This window comes from Clarias gariepinus, chromosome 8 (genome assembly GCF_024256425.1).
Source record: "Clarias gariepinus isolate MV-2021 ecotype Netherlands chromosome 8, CGAR_prim_01v2, whole genome shotgun sequence".
Taxonomy (NCBI): Eukaryota; Metazoa; Chordata; class Actinopteri; order Siluriformes; family Clariidae; genus Clarias; species Clarias gariepinus.
In genome coordinates, this window is record NC_071107.1 from 28,988,897 (window position 1) to 29,009,599 (window position 20,703).

The 20,703-nt window shown below is 34.8% G+C and overlaps 1 protein-coding gene across 2 annotated transcripts in view; it reads right to left on the reverse strand.

Annotated features, from left to right (window-relative positions):
* Positions 1 to 9,231: 9,231 nt before the first annotated feature.
* plpp4 (phospholipid phosphatase 4) overlaps positions 9,232 to 20,703 on the reverse strand; it is a 125,503-nt gene continuing 114,031 nt past the window's right edge. For both annotated transcript variants that reach the window (XM_053502712.1, XM_053502711.1), the window contains 2 exons: positions 14,958 to 15,128; positions 9,232 to 9,707 (listed from right to left, as the gene is read on the reverse strand). In XM_053502712.1, coding sequence (XP_053358687.1) covers positions 9,496 to 9,707; positions 14,958 to 15,128 — 383 coding nt within the window. In that variant the 3' untranslated portion in view covers positions 9,232 to 9,495. The remainder of the gene's footprint in view (positions 9,708 to 14,957; positions 15,129 to 20,703) is intronic.

The window sequence follows — 20,703 nt, forward strand, 5'->3', positions numbered from 1 at the left end:
CACATCTTAGTGTGTTAGAATATGTACAAACTAGAGCCATCAATATTGATGCGTTACCGCATATGATTAATTTAGAAATTTTAACGCAGTACTATTTTTTAACACAAATTAATCGTATGACCAAGTTTGATCCTAATGGCCCTCAATAATTACAGCTTGCTTACACGGCTGTGTGTGATAATGGTATGTTTAGTGTGGATAATAAGACAAGTGTACGAAAAAAGTATTAGGGCCAATATGAGTTGGAAGGGGAGGGGCAGGGAATGTCAGAGTTTAAAACTTAGAAGTTTCAAGTTGTTAGTTGAAATTGTTGAGAAAAAAACTTGAAAGTTTCGAGATTAAAACTGGAAAGTTTTGTGTTTAAAACTCAAAAATATGTGGGGTTTTATCTGTCATGGAAGGAAACTGCATATACAGTACACTTTACAATGTTTGGCAGACATCTCTTGTTTTGTGTGCCTGAAGATCTAATTAAACGTTTCCCTTGGATTTAGCAACAAGGAAATACTTGTTATTTTAGCCCAGAGTCATCACATCATCATAAGCATTCAGGCTTTGAAGAGACATTTCTGTAAGCTGAGCCTATTTAGAATAAAACACCACTTGGATGAGGAATTTCTGATAAATTGCCTTTGCTTATCAGAAACTACAACACCATGAACAGATGCAAGGTTATCTACAATGGAGTATTAGGGCCAATAGTAATCAGCCACAACCTTGGGGTCATTATTTATTGTATAAGCTTCTATCCATTCAACAAAACGATTAAAACCATCGATACATCTATTTATCCCTATAGCATATGGATTCAATTTTGGAGTCCACTCTTTGAAGTCCACATCATGAGGATTGATTAGTTTATCGACCTGTCATATTGTTTTCTGTTGTACCACAAATCCCTTTATATTGCGTGTTGATGTAACCAGTGATAGCCTTGCATCTTTCCATGCATTGTAGTTCATGATAACCAAAGGCAGTCATCTAAATCAAATGGGGCACATTGGACTACGGTTCGGAAGATCCCAGGTTTAAACCCCACAACCACCAAGTTGCCACTGTTGGGCCCTTGAGCAAGGCCCTTAACCCTCAACTGCTCAGATGTATAATGAGATAAAAATGTAAGTCGCTCTAGATAAGAGGGTCTGCCAAATGCCTAAATGTAAGTCAGTAGGGTATTTTCTTTTAAACACTTGCAAAGTGTACAGTACTGTATATGCGGTTTTCTTCCTTGATAGAAAAAAACTTACAAATTTTTAAGTTTTAAACACAAAACTTTTGAGTTTTCATTTTTAAATTTTCAAGTTTTCATCCTAAATTTTTTTTCCTCAAAAATTTCGACTTACAACTTGAAACTTCTGAGTTTTAAACTTCCCCTTCCAAATCTTTTTTTTAATCTCATATTGGCCCTAATACTCCGTCGTACTACTAAAGATGTTTTAATATTTCAATATAAAAAGATTCGTGTCGTGTTTCAATATAAAAAGTTGTGTGCTCGAGCTACCTTCAAGGGTAACTACTTTTACAAGAATGCATTAAATATAAGAAGTGGGAGTGGTGGCTCAGACGGTTAAGGCTCAAGCCTATGAATTTTCTGATCAGAGAATCTGGTTTCGAGCCCTGCCGTCGGTGGGTTGACACACCACATACTAGCCAGTCACTGCATGCAGTTACAGTCCCATTTAAGAGATTTTAATGAAAGATTTGTTAAATGTTAATGTTTGATAATATTACAGTAAAAAACTGCATAATCTGTTTGCTCTAAGCTAGGGTTCCTCAGTTTATCATGCATTTCTTAATTCCAACACTGCATGTTTATAATACAAGTGAATCTGAGTGTTCTAAAATTGTGATTAATCGCGATTAATAAGGGATCCCATTTTTTATAGGATTAGTGGTCTGCTTTGTAAAAAAAAAAAAAAAAAAAACTCTCTTTTTCCAGTCCATCTGTTCTCTCAAGAGTGGTGACACAGACCATGCGTTCTCTCTGACATCCATACAAAAATCCAGTTATAGAAACATTCACACATTCTTTGTTTGTTGCTAGAGGGTGTTTAATCTGCACTGTGGCCTGCACTGTGTGCCTTCATAAAACCAAGGCTTGCAAATTTACAGTATTTGACACAGAGATACCATCACTGTTCTCTGCTGCATGTTCGCTTTCTTTCCAATTAGACCCAGGACTTCGCAGCCTTTTCGAGCATTTTTATTTTCATCTCTACTATCATTTAAATTCTACTAAGTGCAGGGATGACAAGTGGATGTGGTGGTGAAGAAGCTCTTCAAGCAAAAGAGATACTGCTGCTGACATCCAATTAATTTTTTTTTAGTATAAAGACTATAAAATTACTATGCAAAATAAATGCTTCATCGGGGGGGAAGGGGGGGCATATAAAGCATATAAAGACATACATTACAAATTCATGCTTTCTGAATTTATGGCATCACTTTTGGGAAGATCTAAATAGGTATATGGTTTTTGGGTTAAATATCCTCAAACCTTTGGCCATATATATATATATATATATATATATATATATATATATATATATATATATGTAATATACTGTATATAGTAATTTTCCTATGACCACACAGCTGTTTAGTCCCAATCCTGTGGGTTTTTATTGAGCATGTGGAAATGCTCTTACTTTCACTATTAAACATAGCTGTGATTTTTACTCATCATCCATCTTCATTCTCCATTCATGTTTTTTTTTATCTCACAAAGGTAAGCACTGTCCTTACACATTCTTAAAAAGTTTGAAAGGGTTCTTGACCCAATTCCAGGAATTTTTAAATCTCTTTAAATGTTTCCAGTACTTGATGCAGGAGAATAATTTGACCGTTCTGAGGTGGTGACTTTTTTGGCCACCCAGTATAGAAGAAGCAGACAAAGTCAATACTTAGCATACAATCCTTTATTGAAAATGCTTTCTCTTATACGTATAATTGCAGGTTGATGCATAACGACACAACACAAACCTCCACCAAGCACAAGCAGCAGCACATACTGGGCTCCTGCAGGGATGTCATATACGACATATACAACATCCATTGCGACTAAAAACCTTAGAGTAATTAACACACACCGCAAAATAATGTTTTTAAAATAAGTTATAAGACACATATGCCATTCTTGTAATAGGATGTCAAATAAACCTAACGTTAAATTTTCATGAACTAAATAAAGATTTTGATGTGCAGTAGCAGCTCGAATAGGATATCAGTGCAAACATTCTTTTCTATGATCCCACAAAAACATTCAGTCATAAGTAAAGAATTTTCCCCATATTCATGATTCATACACGGCTTATAGGTAGAATATTTTTACACGCACAATATAATGAACAGAAACACGACTCAAAATGCTTTCAAGGCCAAGACATGCGTCTCCATATAAAATAGTTTCTTTTAAACAATTAAAACCGGCATGCCGTTTGACACTAGTGAACACGTTTTCCCTTCCTATCCTAGAACACGGCTATAACACAGTTTTCACCAAAAGTGGACATGGAACAGTTTTAGAAAGGATCAGCAAACAAAATGGAAGTAAAGAAGAAGAAAGACTTTTTTTTTTGTACAGTACCGCCAACGTCTCTACAATCATGAATAGGAAATGGAATAAAAATCTCTCATGACACGACAAATTTGTTAGATATTTAAGGTGTAAGCCAATGTAATGACAGACAAAGTAAAGGTTTCATTTCTTTCGGCTGAATTAATTAAAAAGCAGTAAAATATGCAATTCGACATGCCCACGCTTGCAAAAAATCTAACTATAATAATTCCACTTACAATTAAAAACTCTATATCAAAGCAAAGACCTTGCCAAGCCACATCAACCACAAAATAGGGTTTTATTGACCACTTATTTAATGACTGCTTTCTACAGTCGTGTCATAAGTTATAACATACTGTAATTAAGTCAAAATATTAAATGTATTTTCTATTATCAGAAACGTGCCTGTTTGTGTTAAAGAAAGCAAAGTACAGTAGCTCCTATTGTGTATAAACTCATACAAGCCAAGTTCAGACCTGTCAACATTTACAACCTTTTTTTTAATAAGTATAAAGAGTACACTAATATAAGTTAACAGTCCAAAACAAATAATGAGAGTCTTTATTTTAACCTCACTAAATCTGTTTTATTGGCAGATGTATGCTTTAGATCCTTCAATATGATCTGGCCCCAAATCTCTCATCTTGAGAGATCTTATCTTAATTTTCTTTCTCCCTCGAACTATTTTAAGGTTTTAGTTTATTCTTGCAAAACTAACTACACTGTATATCCAAAAGTACATGGATACCTAATCCCGTGTTTAAACATTCCCAACCCACGTTCATTAACATGGAGTTGGTCCATCCTTTTGCTGTTTAAAGCGCCTCCAGTCAAGTGGGAGGACCCTCCAATAAATTTTGGAGCATGGCTGGTAGGATCTTTGCTCATTAATAGAATAAGAGCAATTAGCAGGGTCAGGCTTTGGTGTTGGGTGAGGAGGTGGTGTGCAATCTCTAAAGTGGTTAATGGGGTTGCAGTCAGGGCTCTGTGCAGATTATTTGTACTTGTCATGCTGGTACAGGATGAGTAAAGAGAAACTGTGATCCTAAAGCATATCGTACAAAGTTTTCTGTATGCTGCACAACTGTAACCTTCTAACTTTGTGGCAATAATTTGGCGGACAGCCATAAATGTCGTAGGTGTGTTAGTCAGGTGTATACAACGTTTTAACCATAAAGTACAAGCATATAGTTATCATTAGTTTACTAAACTTAATAGGGCTGGAGAAAAAAAAACTCAGACTAAACTTTGTTTAAAAGATTAGTGTCTAAAATGTCAAATTTAACAGTATATGAAGATAATAATTAGAAAGCTCTTTGTTCTCCTGCAGTAGTCAAAACTACTAGGGAAAGCTGCGGCTTGTCTGTCTAAGCAATGCTTTATACCCTAGAAATGCACAATTTTTTGTACATGCACAATTTTAAAAATCGCTTTTTAATATACTTAACATCTCCATAATATTGTGTGTGTGTAGGTGTGTGTAACTATAGATATACAAATTCCACTGTAATAGGAACATCTGTACACCTGCTAATTAATGCAGTCAATCATGTTGCAACATACAAAAACAATTTACCAATGTCAGCTCATTCTGTGTAAGCTCTGGAGACTCCCGTGTGTCAGAATTCCAGATCAGCAATTTCTTATCCACCAACAATTATGTCGCAATTAAAAATAAAAAAATGACACCAATTTATCAATTCGTGTCATTTTTGAAAAATAAAATCTTAAATATCTAATCCAAATTGTTTTAAATATTAACTGAAGCTCTTGACCTGTTTTTGCATTATTATTTTATATATATTAATATATATATATATATACAGTATATATATATATATATATATATATATATATATATATATATATATATATATATATATATGCATTGTCATGCTGAAACATGATTGTACAAAGGTGTTTTTACTAAAGTGGGTGGTATATACTATATAAACACACACATACACGCACACACACTCCAGTTTTTATTCTAAAGATTCTACTATAAAGTGAATTGTGAAAGTGTACTATATATAGTATATATCCAAAATGTCTATACTGTACTCAATTTTACAAATTGTTAAATTACCTGTGAGCTTTCCATTATACAGTTTCTGTTATATTCCATTATACATACTTTATTCCTATTAGAATCATATCTGTATTTGTCACAATGTACTGCCCCAAGGGTAAGTATTCCTTCTAAAAATTGTGAAAAGTGTGTAACAAGGCATCCAGACTTCAGATCAGAATCACAAAGTTCTTGAACAAACGATGCCTCTGACAGTGATGGCAGCTGCCAGCGTGTGGCTTGTCTTTGCAATCGCACTAGCAAGACGTCTGTTGATGATGTAATCAGAAGTCATTTTTAAACATGCATGAGGTCTTTACTTGCCAGCAGACATGTGCTTAAGGGTCCGCTTTTAGCAATCACACAGTCAGGGACACAATGGGGATTTATCTTCAGGGAACAGTCCAGTCATGAATATTGGTCACATCAACAATCCATAAAGCTTTGCACAAGCTAACATGTATGAAAAGTTACAAATGGTTACAGCCAGGAGTGAGATCTTGTATTTGTAGCTTATCTTGCAACTTTACTTACTCTGGCTTTTAGGAATTCATACAAGCTCAGCTACTTTCAAAGGTCCTTTAGAGCACAGGGCAGGTTTAGATGGATTTGAGTCAGAGTAAAGATCCGTACTCGTACATTCTGTTGGTCGTCCAATTGCAACAATGCTGTTTCATCACTTATTTCATTCTCTTCTCCGTGCGATTTTTGGTTTGTTGGCTTTTGTTTAGTTTTTATGGTCACTGGTGAAAATATTGCACTTTTTTAACCCATAAATTGCAGAAAAACTTTTCTCTTTAAAATCTGACAGCAAAGGTAATTCGGTTTCTTTTAGTCAGTCGGAGAGAACAGAGCTATATGTGAAGAAACATGTGGTGCATAGCCATAATCTTTTGTTTGCATATCCTCATTAAAGAAAGAAAGAAAGAAAGAAAGAAAGAAAAAGAAAAAAGAAAGAAAGAAAGAAAGAAAGAAAGAAAGAAAGAAAGCAGTTGCATGAGGCTAAGTCTATGCCAATGAGTAAACAGAGGCTGGCAAATTATATAGGTAATGTCTAAATAGTCTTTCCAAAGGAAGGCAAATTATGAATTTTATGAATTTTTTTATTACAATTAACACTTAGGTTGGCAATTTGCATGCTCCAATATTAATTAATGCCTCATCCACGTTTATCTCGGAACATTGATATTTCAGCCAGTCTTTATATTTCATTTTTTTCTCCGGAGCTGTGAAACGTTCTGTAGCTAGACTGTCGATTTGATTCGTTAACTTTTGAGCCATTGCAATTTTCAATTCAAATCGATACTGTTTATTGTAAATTTATTTCAAGCACCTATATATTTTTTAAATGTATAAAGTATTGAAAACTGCTAAAAGTATCTAATATGCATGGAAATATACAAAAGAGGATTAGGGCCACCATTAAAAATGTTTGAGTTCTGACTTTTAAGCTCCAAATTTTTACTTTAACAGGGAATGTAAATTTTTTTTTTTTTTACACAGTCAGAAAAATGGGTACCTGTAAAGAACCACCTTCAAAAGGAAAAAGACAGAATTCTGAGGAAAAAAGTCAAAATTCTGATTTCTGAGTTTAAAGTCACATTTTTGTGAAAAAGTCAGAATTCTAAGAAAAAAGTCAGAACTTAAAAAAATAAATAAATAACTTAAGGTGGCCCTAATTATTTTATCCAAAAATGCTGTGTATCTTGTGTTGTGTAACACGTTTATAATCATCTTCTTTCTTCTGCGCCACACTCCAGTCCAATAGGTGGCACCGTTGCACCAATACTATTGTATTTGCAGAAATTGCAAACGTTAGCTGTTTTGGAATAGGTCTTGCAAGAACAGTATTGTCAAGTGCGTTTGCAAAACCCATCAAGCACCATAATGAAACCGGATCTCATGAAGACCTTCCTCAAAAATCACTGGCCTTAAACTTAACAAATTAACAGCACCTCAGATTAGAGCCGCTATGGCTTTACAGAGCATAAGTAGCGGATACATCCCAATATCAACTGTTCTAAGGACATTATTGCATATTTTGGATGCCTACTGCATTGTTTTAGAAAGTGTGTCAAAACGTTTGACCAGCATCAGTTATTAACTGTATTAGGGATGCACTGAAAATGTTTTTCTTAGCATTGGATTTTATCCTAAGGGGAAAAAAGAAAAACAGATTCAATACACTTATACAAAGCGTATTAGAAATGTTAATTATAAAGTGCCTAAAACACTGTTTGCTCTCCTCATGAACTACAGGTCCTCACGGGCAAGGGGTGGGTGCAGTAACATGTCAGTTTGAGAGACAATTATTCCGACTTTGGTTATGTTTGTGTATGTTCATGGGTCTCTCAGATAGGTAGAATACGATCTCCCCAACGTATTATACACAAAAAATATTAAACAAAACTCAACAACCAGAAAGTACAGAGAAATAAACATATAAACTAACAAACAAGATACTTATACTATATAATTCTACTTTTTTATGCAATGCCATTTAGTATTTACTTGTCAGACACCAGCTTAAGCTTCTGAGGGTGAAATAAAACTACCATAGCTCTTCACTCATTTCAATCACCACAGTCTGCTCTATTAAGATACAAGTACTTACTGGCATGTTAATGAATAATCCCATTAGGGGTTTGATTGTGGCAGGTCACAGCTAGCCCAGGGAACACACTTGTGTCTAAATAAGAGCCTGGAAGCTTCCTTTTCCATTCTCTTCTAATGTGCTGATTAACAGTGGCAGCCACTCCTCGCATAATGAAAATTAATGCAGGTTCAGATTGGGGTTTCCTCCGTTCTTCAGCACACACACGCAAACAGCACCTACTTGATATCAACCATATAGTGTTTAGCTGTCATTTGTATTCAAATTCCTATACAGCCCCAGCGTGAAAACTGAATGGAAAATGAGGGATGAATACAAAAATAAAATAATAAGGAAGATCAGGAGGAAGGGAATGGAGAAAATAGAAAAGAGGCAAAGAGACGGTATGGCACCACTACCACTGGGAATTGGTGAAGAATACACGATCAGAGCCTCAGGACGGGGAATAGGATGAAGAAAAAAGGAAGTACTGATTGTTGAGTCAGGCATATGTGACAGAGAATAAGAAAAACAAACAAAAGAAGTGAAGGATTTGGGTCAAAGTAGGTCAAGCGATTGGAAAAATGAACATAGGAGGTGTGTGTATATATATATATATATATATATATATATATAATATATATATATATATATATATATATATATATATATATATATAAAATCATGAACAACCAGGGAGTTCAAGTTCCCAAAGCACTTTTAAAAAGCACTTTTTTTCTACACTATGTGACAAACTAATACCTCAAAACTGGACAAACTATGAAACTGGAGAATTATACTAAAAAAATGAATAAAAAATTAACTAAACATCAAAATAGGCAGATTGTGACATTGTTGCAATGCCTTCCCTCAAATAATCATTATTATACAGTACAGTACATACAGTATAAACGAATAGTTCCACATTTGTGGTAGTAAAATACAACATGCTAGACTTTGCCTATTTTGTGCTATCATTTGTCTTTCAGTTTATACTAATCAGGCCGATTTTACATTGAGTCTTTCTTTCTTTTTTCTAATCTCTCTTTTCCACTACACAAATATACAGTAGTTTACATTCTTCATCAAAATGTATAGTGTGTGTGTCTCAAATAAGGCTGGTAAATCAATACTAAGCACGAGACTGAAAAAGAAAGAGGACCAGCAAAGGATAAAATGAACAGGAACTGGACGACCCACTGGAATGTACAAGAGTCAGCCAGTCTGTGTGGGTCATACCAAGCGGGCGGTGAAGGACGGGGACTCCATTAGTCATACAGGCCCCTCGGTGATGCCCTCCAGAGGCAGGCTCGTTGCATTGTCCGTGGCCTGAGGTACCTCCTGGGAGACTGGCGCATGTCGGGTGGTGCTCAGTGCCAGGCTGGCATAAGGCAGGTGGCAGTCTGTGTGGAGAAACGGTGGGTAGTGCTGCCGGTAGCAGATGTAGGCAAACAGTAGGCCGATCACACCACCAACAAAAGCATCTGAGAAAAGAAGAATGTGTAAAGGGTGACTTTACGCTCGCCTTCCATTACTGAGTACGCATATTTGTAACATGTTTCAAGACAATGCTCATTTTCCAGGTAGTCGATAAACACAGATCAGCCATAACAGTAACTTTATATCCACCTAGGTTTTGGGTTCTCTTTGTGCCACTGGAGTGGCTCTGGGCCCTGGTGGTGTGGCTCTGAGGAATCTGGGGGATTTGGAGGCCAGGTCGACGGTCTTGGGGTCTTTGCCTGCTGGGCCCAATTGCTGTCAGAATGTGGTGTTCTGGTGCCTTTCTATCATGGCCAGGATTGATCTTCATCTGTGTTTTAAACTGTATTGGCTTTTCTTGAGTGCCCATGACCCTGGGGTCTCTGGTTTACTGGTATATTATTGATTATAAATGTTACTGCATAAATGTTATGTGGTGTTAATGTTATGGGTAATCTGTAAGTCTGTGTGGAGGATGAACATTGTTTTTGTCTTAGTTTTTTCTGTTTTCAGACTTATTTCTAAACCATGTTTTTCATTTGTGATTTTGCAAAGTACCTTATTTAGCTTATTAACTTAAATTCAGTTCAATTCAGTTTTATTTGTATAGCGCTTTTAACAAATGCCATTGTCGCAAAGCAGCTATACACAATTAAAAGAAAATTATGGAAATGTGTATAAACTGGTAAAATGTGTATAAATCAAAATGTTGAAAGATTGTCCCTGATGAGCAAGCCGAAGGCGGAAATGGCAAGAAAAAACTCCCTGAGATGAAAGTAGGAAGAAACCTTTAGAGGAACTCAACAGGGAACCCATCCTCGTTTGGGTGATAACGGATAGCAGGGATTGATCTGTGTGTTAGCCGACTGGAAGTTCAATATAACACTTGATGTCTCTAATTTCTCTCTGCTGATTTAAATTTCTTAAAGTTTTAAATGTTTTTGAAGGTCTGTTTTCATCTACTGACCCTTCCTTGGTCTCTGTATCAGATTTATTTGCATTCTGGATATGTTTTAGTATCAAAACAAATTGTCTTGACCTTGATTTTTTTTTTGTTTAAAGTAAAACCTCCTGCATGTGGCTCTGTCCCCAACGTCACTGAGTGCCTTATGTGTGTGTATATATATATATATATATATATATATATATATATATATATATATATATATATATATATATATATATATATATATAATCACCATAACCACACTTCACAATACATTTGCATTGTTTTTTAACAGCATAATGTAATTTAAATTTATATTTATCTAATTACAGTACCGGAATTTTTTTATTACAAAGCTTTGCCTCAACATGGTAATGGATGTTAAAAAGAGTTTTAACATGCCTTGCATAAAATAATGAAATAACTCCTACTTTCCTTAAAAGACCTTGAAAGTTTTTGCCTGGATATAAGTGCATGTTATTGCAAGTATAACGCCTCACTATTGTAAGAAGGACCGGTTATATTCTGAGGAGTCCAAGGTTGAGGTTAGCCTTGCAAGTGTTTCTGCATATGAGAGAACAGGGTGATTATTATTATAGCCTCATTGCATCAACTATTTTCAACGGAATCCTTTAAAGTCTTTTGATTCCTGTTATACCACAGCAATTTGCCTATTCACTTTTTTCATTTAATTTATTGAAACAAGTTTTTATCATATCGACTATAAATAGTCATTGCATTGAAAGTCTAAATTTTTTCATAAAGTAAAAAAAATGAAAAAACAAAACCAGACTGTCAAGGTACTAAGAAACCTCCCAGCACAAATATGTCTGTTCTTTAAATTATGTGGAGATTTTTTATTAACCCCAATTTGACAGATCAGATTTTTCTGATTTCTGATTATCTGATGTTTTTTGTTCAGATTATATCCTCTGATCAGGTTGCTTTGCAACCTAGGATCGGGGTTTGATTCCCACCTCGGGTTAGTGTAAATGGAGTTTGCATGTTCTCTCCGTGCTTGGAGGGTTTTCCCTGGGTACTCCAGTTTCCTGCCACAGTCCAAAGACATGCAGATCAGGCTAACTGGCATTCCCACATTGTTCGTAGTGTGTGAAAAAGCATGTACGTATGTGTGTGTCCTGCGAAGGATTGGCACCCTGTTCAGGGTGTACCTTGCCTCGTGCCCCAAATCTCCTGTCATAGGCTCCAGGCCCCCTGCAAGCCTGAAAATCTTTGCCACTACAACAAGGCAATGTAACATTTTTATCATTTACCCTGTGTAAAATTGTTTAATATTTTATGTTTGCTTAAGTCAAATCTTAGGAAAAGAATTTCGGCATTCATGTGACTATATTCAAGATATTTTACTTATGTACCAGGCGCATTTGGATTTGATGTCTCAGCACTGTCAAAGTGTTTAATAAAATTCTTCTTTTGACCCAGTTTAACTTTTTAAAATGCAAACAATTAAATAAGCCCTCATAGCTCATGTAAATAAAAATACTAAAATAGAGCATTTTACACCTTCCACATTTATATAAATATTTTATTTATGTTAAAGACAGAACAGCTGCAATCAGAGCTCTGCGGTTAAAGAAAATTCATCAACATCCTTCTGACTAATTAGACTCAAGAACTTACAGCACTTGAGTTGAGTTATTATATTATGTTAAGTAATGCAACCTAAGAAGATCTTACAAAGTTGTAGTGATTTTGACTTAAAAATGATGAATTCACAAACAACCCATGCCTCTTTTTGTCTAGACTGTTTGTTAATTACATGCATCATTAGCAATCAAACTTGTAATTAGTGTTTTCAAAAATACTAAAAATTTTAGTTCAGTATAAATACCATCATAAATTGATTCCTTTAATCTAAATCTGAATTCTGTGCTTGGAAAAAAAAAAAAAAACGGGTTAGAAAAATTCTGGGGATAAATGTTTTATAATTATTTTTGACATACCAAACCCAAGCCTAAAAAACATTTAGCTGAAACTGATTAGATATAGTATTATCTTAGACACTTGTTATATAACAGATATGGCATTATGCAATTAAGTGACAAGAACAAAAAAATAACAACAGTCATTATTTCAAGATCTACTGATCTGGAAATCTTTTTGTAAGAACAGTATTGTGTCAAGTGCATTTGCAAAACCCATCAAGCACTATGATGAAGCTGGCTCTCATGAAGACCATCTCGGGAAAGCAAGACCAAAACTTACCTCTGCTGCAAGCTACCAGCCTTAGAAATCACCAATTAACAAACAGCAGCTCAGATTAGAGCAGTTATGGAGGCTATACAGAGTACTGTATAAGTAAGTAGCAGACATATCTCAATATTAACTGTCCAAAAGAGATTAATGCATATTTTAATCACAGTGAAAATCAGGAACGCCTATGGAAACCATGGTAACTTTTGACTGGTAGTGTGTGTACATACTCTGAAGTTGATAAATCTTGTGTATATATATATATATATATATATATATATATATATATATATATATATATATATAAATCCACAAACAACCCATGCCTCTTTTTGTCTATACTGTCTGTTAATTACATGGAGCTACCAGAGAAAGAACTGTTGGTTCAGTCTGTAAAAATACATATATATATATATATATATATATATATATATATATATACTGTATATATATTTATATACTGTATATATATATATATATATATATATATATATATATATTATAATATATATACTGTATATATATATCTTGGGAAATCTTAAACAGTGTAAACTATAAATATGTAATTTTGTATTTGTGGTAGAATCATTTCAGTAAAATGAAGTGTTCTGGCTACCTGGAATAACAATCCAGAATCTGACAGTTCTGTGCATATCCTGCAGAGATATACCGCTTTCTTTCCCTGGCACAGAAAAAAATAAAAAACACTTTTCTCATCTTGGTGGAGAATTTCTACCATGCACATTCAGTCAGTGTCAGTCTCACTAATAGTTAAAGATCATCTCCCCAGAGCTCTTAAAAAAAATCTTTTACCTGACTGAACACAGAAGCAGCCTTCAAGTCAAATGGTCAATGAACTGTGCAGGATCAGATCACACCCAATGGAAAGCACAGTATGTACACAGTGACATGCTCTAGTCGTCTCCTGTGAAGCATTAGGAGAACTATCACGAGACTAGAATCTTCAATTAAAGTTCAAATTCTGTTGTGCTTTAAATCATGTCCCGTAAACATGCATACTGTGTGAAATACCTCGAAACAAGCTAACGTAAAAATCTATGACGGAAAAAAATATATATATACAGTATATACAGTATATATTCAATATTGTTATACATATTGTGTTGAAGCTTGTTAAGTTGTCTGTTAACCGACTATGTGTTGAACCTTTTTGTAAAAACTGAATTGTAAACATATAGCCAAAAATAACTAAATAAATAAATAATACAAGACTTGTGAGAACAATTTATGAAAGTTTGTCTATCTTTACTTTGATGTAAGCTGAACAGTGGTTAATGTCTCAAACTGCTGAATATTGTGCAAAATCAATTCTTTATATTTAACCTCATGAACACAATGCTTATAAATAATTAACCAGAGAAGTCACACAGATAAATGTAGCTTTTTGTTTTAAGCTTAATAAAAACTTAACAAATTACTTGTTTTTATACTTATGATCTAATAAACGTTTATCATTGTAGATAATGCTGGTATTGAAAGTCCCTCCACGTTCTGTCCTGACTGTTATTTCTGATGTTGGAACATTTTGATCAGAGATAGCCCAATTTCTGCTGTGAATAGTATATCTTAAAATAGGTAATATATAATATAAGGTAATACATTACTTGTGTAGGTCATATGGTGTAATGTGGGAGAAAAAAAATAACTACAAAGCAGATGCCACCTATAAAGCAATGTTGGAAATATGGCTCCATAATAAACAGGTTTATCTGAGTGGGGGTGAAAATGCAAATAAGAAAAAAACAAACAAACAATCAAAAAATCCAAACTGCCAAAAGCAGGTAAGGTATCTGGTTACTATTATCAGGTTTCAGGTAAGGTATCTTTCATAACTTTCACACTACTCATCCATATACCACTGACAAAAAGTTCTGCATTAAATAGGCTCCTAAATCTACCAGGACATTACCAGGATGACGCACCTATTGCGTTGCAGTGCTCTTAAAACAGCCTTTAGAATATTTCCCAGTACTCGGTTTTGACTTCACCAGTTATTAGGAACTATACGGGTGTGGTGTGCTTGTAGACTTTATGCTTCTGCAAATTTCAAGATTGTGTTCAGGGCCTCTGTTACCTTGCCAGTGATGTTTGTAGTCACAGGTGCGAGACAGAGCGATCATCATTGCACTGTAGAGGGGCAGGATCATGGCACAGAGGCGCCAGCTGCGTCCACGGCCGCTATCGGTGAAACAGTGCAGCTTCCCAGCTAAGTAAAAGGAGGTGAAGCCCAGGCCAGAGAAAGCAACTGTGACAAACAAGAGACAATGAAGGATTAACAGATAAACAGAGAGAAAATGAAAGTCAGGTGATAAATCTTTCAATTCGCGCACATACACATTCTACCTCTGGTGCCTTTATCTAAAAGTTGCTGCATCAGCAACAAATAGGCTGACTTTATATGAGGCTGTACTTAACACCTAAACTATATTGCTGTCAATCGTGAAAAAAAAACTAGTTAATTTCAGTAGTTTGTGATTAATCATAAATAAATAAAATAAAATAAACAAAGATTTACTTGTACTGTATTATACATGATTCAAGATTTACTTGTATTATGAATGTGAAATGTTAAAATAAAGAAAGGCAGGACAAACTGTATAGAGAAAACATACAGTATTATGCAGTTTTATCAAAAACTAACATTTAACAAACATTAAAATCTCTCGAATAACACTGGTACTAAATGCAATGGCTGGGCGGTATGGCGTGCGACAACCCAGCAATGGCGGGGCTCAAATCCAGATCCACAGAGCCGAACAACAACCTACTGTACAGTCTTAGGCACCTGAGGATTTTCTAGATCTTTCCAACAGGAAAGATCAGGTATAAATTGCAAAGCATCTAATTTACATACTGGATAACAGGCACAAACAAACAACAGAAATTTTCTAGATGAAATCACATGCATTAACACAGCCCTTATATATATATACTGGGTAGGTAGGTGGGTGGGTGGATGGATGGATGGATGGATGGATGGATGGATGGATAGATAGATAGATAGATAGATAGATAGATAGATAGATAGATAGATAGATAGAGTACAACCACTCTGCACTTTGCACAGCCACTCACACATGCTGCACCCCAAGGAGAAAAAAAAAAATCAAAAGCCAAGTTTTCCCGAGATTCTTGCTCATGTTCTTACACAGCATATTGCTCTGAAAGCTTAAGAAGAAAAGAATAGTTAATATCTGGTTCCCTTTTAAAAGCGTTTGCAGCGCTGGAAAAGTTCTTGCATGGGGTATTAATCTGACAAAAGAGGTCAGACACATATCTTTTTTTAGGTAAGCTCACAGCAATCTTAACAGCAGATTTGGCATATCTGACCCACACGCATAGCAGAAACAATTGAATACTGTTCTGTGGCTATGTGTTTTATTGGCAGGGTAATCGTAACTCATTTGCCTACATTGAGTTCCAACAGGACAGATCAGCTATAAGTTGCAAAGCATCTCATTAACATACTGGATAACATGCACCAACAAACTACTTCAGCTTAAGTGTTTGAGCAGTTTATTATACAACCAGAGTGTAAAGGGACACATCACAGAATAGCATAATGTACCATTCTGAGATTGGCTGGTCACATGGTTTCAAGTCTAGATGTGCCCTGACACCATTCTGCTCTCAAACCGTATGCTTTAGTGTCATTTAATATGAATCATCAGATTACACAGGTTTTATAAACCACGCATTTCTCTCTGGTGTTTCGTTGTAATCATCACAGATGCTATCATCACAGGGCAGTGAGATATCATAAATGAATAATGTATTAATCATTTAACAGTATACTGTAGATCATCATGCATATAGTGCACACTGTGCAAGCCTCTAGAGGCAGTGTAATGATCTAAGTTTGCTTCATTTGGTCTGGTCTGATGACCTGAATGTACTGAATGAGCAGGCTATCAGTTTTTCTGCCCTGATGCCACAGGCATATTCCAGGACTAAATAGTGAAATAGCGGTTCTGGAAGCATGAAGAATCCTTTTGCCCAAATTGCATAGCTGTTGTGAAAGCCTGAGGCAGTCGAACAAAATCTTAGGGTATGTCACTTTTTTCTGTTTTTGGCCAGGCATTGTATGTTTTAGATTATTGTTGTAAAGAAATAACGTTTGTGCTTACAAGTATGATTTAAATTGGACTGAAGGATAGATTTAATGGCTAAAAGTGATCAGGAGTAAAAAACGCTTAAAAGCCCTACCCCTCACTCCAGCTTCCTACATTGCATCTCTGCATAGAAATGAGGAAATATTTCATATTATTTATATGCCGGTGGAAAGAGTACAAAAACACTCAAATTTAACAAGCTAATTTAACAGTTATTTACTCATACAAGTTGTGAAGAAGAAAATTACTTGTAATAAGGTATAAGTTAAGCATCTAAAATAACCTTGAGTTAATACTTTAAAAAATAAAATAAATTTTCTGGGCCCTTGAGCAAGGCCCTTAACCCTGTCTGCTCCAGAGGCGCTGTATCATGGCTGACCATGAGCTCTGACCACACCCCTAAGCTGGGATATGCAACTAAAGTTTTTCACTGTGCATCACAATATACGCACCAGAGAAACCATTTAATAAAAATAAAAAAAAGACAATTCTGGTCTTTTATAATCTTCTGGGGATTTAATTACTAGCCTATTTTTTAAGCTCTGTAGTGGTCATCAAACCATTTAACAGAAAACTTAAAGTAGAGTAAAATACTATGATTTGATTATACTGGGGAAAAATTTAACTATGTATTAATTAATATAACAAGAGTAGTCTAATATTTTCTCTTTAAAATATGTAACATTCTACAGTTTACATTATTCAGCAAATGAAGCATTACATTTCTTTCTGTCCATTGCCAAGTGCTTTTACTAGTCCGGAATAATTAAGCCATCCAGACCACTCCGTTAGACCTGAGTGGCTCCAGTTATTCACAGATATCCATAGAACCAAAGTAGGACAAGCATAATTATACTTCATACATATTTATAGCAATTTAAGAATTCCTGCAGAATATAAACAGCAGGCTAATGAGAGCACTGGGTCATTAAACAGAAGTGTGACTTGCTTAGGCAGTCTCCCATGCAGCAAGGTTATAGTAGAGGTTTACGCAGAGGAAACTGGGTCATCTATAAGACAGCTTTTTAATCGTGGACGTTTTCTGCAACAAGAAGATGAAGGAGAAAGACAAGAGAGATTGGAAGTGCAGTTGTAAGCATTTTCAAACAAGTTCTACGTCTTGTTTTTCATCTTTTAGATGCTGTGTATTAATTCTGAACTGACAAGCGAAACTAATCATATTCTGAATTTAAATGCATTTTCCAAATGCTCTAAAAAAACATGCTGGGATTGAGAGTATGACGTGCAACAGGAAATTGTGATTTGAGCATGAGATTCTAAGCTGATGCGAGGGATGTGGTAGGCATCTGAAAACGGAGGACAGTAAAATAAAAATACAGGACAAACACAAAACTTTTCACTAGATTTTTTAAATGTATAAAATGTAACTATTACACAAACCAGGTCCACTAGTTGTATAAGCAAACAAAACTTATCTGAAACAAAACTGAGATAGATTTTCACCCACGGTTACTATAGATCGCTGTAAATAAACTTCAAACTATTTATCTAATAACTAGGAATTATATGCTACTGTAATATAATTAGCTAATGTAATAAATGTAATGTATTAGCTAATTTACAAAATGTGAAATAGCCATCTACCTTCTGTCATTTGAAAACGCAAGAGAATTGTAGTCGTGCGCATCTTGCTATTAGAAAAGTTTTTTTACATTATAACATATTGTTATATTCTACAGTACTTATTGTTGCATCTTCGTCATGACTGATGCAACAATAAGTACTGTAGAATATAACAATACGATTTATTAGCAGTTTTTTTTTTTCACAAGTAGCTGGAAGGATGAGTGTGTTGATACAAAGATGAAGCAAAATGATTAGTTTAGCTTCTTTACAAAAAAAATCATAAAAATACAATTTGTGTCACCATTAAGACAAAGCTTTGGTATCCTGACTCTGAACAGAAACATATTAAAGTTGGATTTTTAATAATAGACTTGCACACAACAGCAACAATACAAATGGTTTTAAAAATGTATTAAAACAAATAGTATTAAAACTATTTTTTTTATATATGATATACAGTGAAACCTCGGATTGTGAGTAACCCTGTTTGTGAGCGTTCTGTGGGATAAGCAAAAATGTTTTATTAATTTTAACTTGATAAGCGAGCGAGCCTTGATATACGATCAAGTATCATAGAGTATAATGTGGCACTAATGCGCATCTTGTTTTGACGCCGAGCGTGATTACATTTAATTCAATAAAATTTTATTTGTATAGCGTTTTTAACAATTGTCATTGTCCCAAAGCATCTTTACACAATCAAAAGAATTATTTAAGTTTGTATGGAATGTGAATGTGTATGAATCAAAATGGTCGGATGGTCCGTGATGAGCAAGCCGAGGCAAGAAACGTTGAGAGGAACCTGACTGAAAGCAGGAATTGATCTGCATTCATACTGTGTGTTAGGTGGCAGGCAGTTCAGCTATAACAGTTGATGTTAATTGATGCTAATATGGAGTCCATGTAGTAATTGGAGGCTCAGGTAAACTTAGTAGAACTAGGTGATCACGTGTTAACAACTGAGCCAATGGTTCTTCTGTTTCTCACGCTGAGAAATTGTGGGTAATCGTCTTCCATGCTCGGTCTTAATGTGCGTGCATGTGTGTGTGCGAAAGCCGTCCTACATAGCAGCCACCTCCCTGCCTTGTCTGCAAGCTAGTGTGTGTGTGTGTGTGTGTGTGATTGGTTTATTTCTCCCTATAAATCAATTTATCTTGTGTATTTATCAGTAGGGCTTAGGTAAAGAATATTTTTGATACTTTTGCTTGTAAGTTTGAAAATGTAGGTTTTACCCACACTATATGCCCAATAGTTTGTGGACACTGTATGGATGTAATACTCAGATGACCACAAACATTTGGCTTTATTGTGTATTTTAGGCTTTAGCTGAAAATATAGAGGACTTAACCTAAAAATTCAAATGAAAAAGTGTTTTTCGTAATAAGCTAAATATTCTTTGGCCCCTTACAACAAAACCCTTATTGCAATATTTGGACTGCCCTTCCTTATTATTATAATGGGTAATGGGTAATTACTATTACCCATTAATTATTAGATTTACTCATTTATTATTTTATTCAACCATTAATTATTATAAATTGGTTTAAATTATTATATTTTGCTGATCGTATTCAGATTGAACTCCAACAAACATCAACTTTAAATATCAATTCAACTCCAACAAACCTCTAATCTGCCTCATATATCCACTGCTGTGATAAAGTAACTAATTAAGTTGAGCTCAGCACACAAAGAGGCTAGTAATTAGTTAAATGCTAAATAAGATGAACTGGGATAAACTGAGATTGCTGACTATCATGAAAATAATGCTTTGTAGTTTATATAAAGAAAGGAGCATTAATCACATGCACCCATTATACAATTTTTTTATATTTTAAAAAAATCATGAAATTATGTCACTTTTATGTCACTATTATCTTTAGTGAATGTGTGTGTGTGCCCTGCAATGATTGGCACCCTGTCCAGGGTGTATCCTCACTCAGGCCCCCACCACTCAGTATGCGATAGGTATTGATAAATGAATAAATATCAATTAGTATTCAACTCTAAAATAAATATAAATACGAAAATAGTATTATGCTAAACCTTTACCAGTCATTTTACTCCAATTCATTCTTTATACCACTTATAATCTGGGAGGTTTAGGTCACAAGGCAAGAT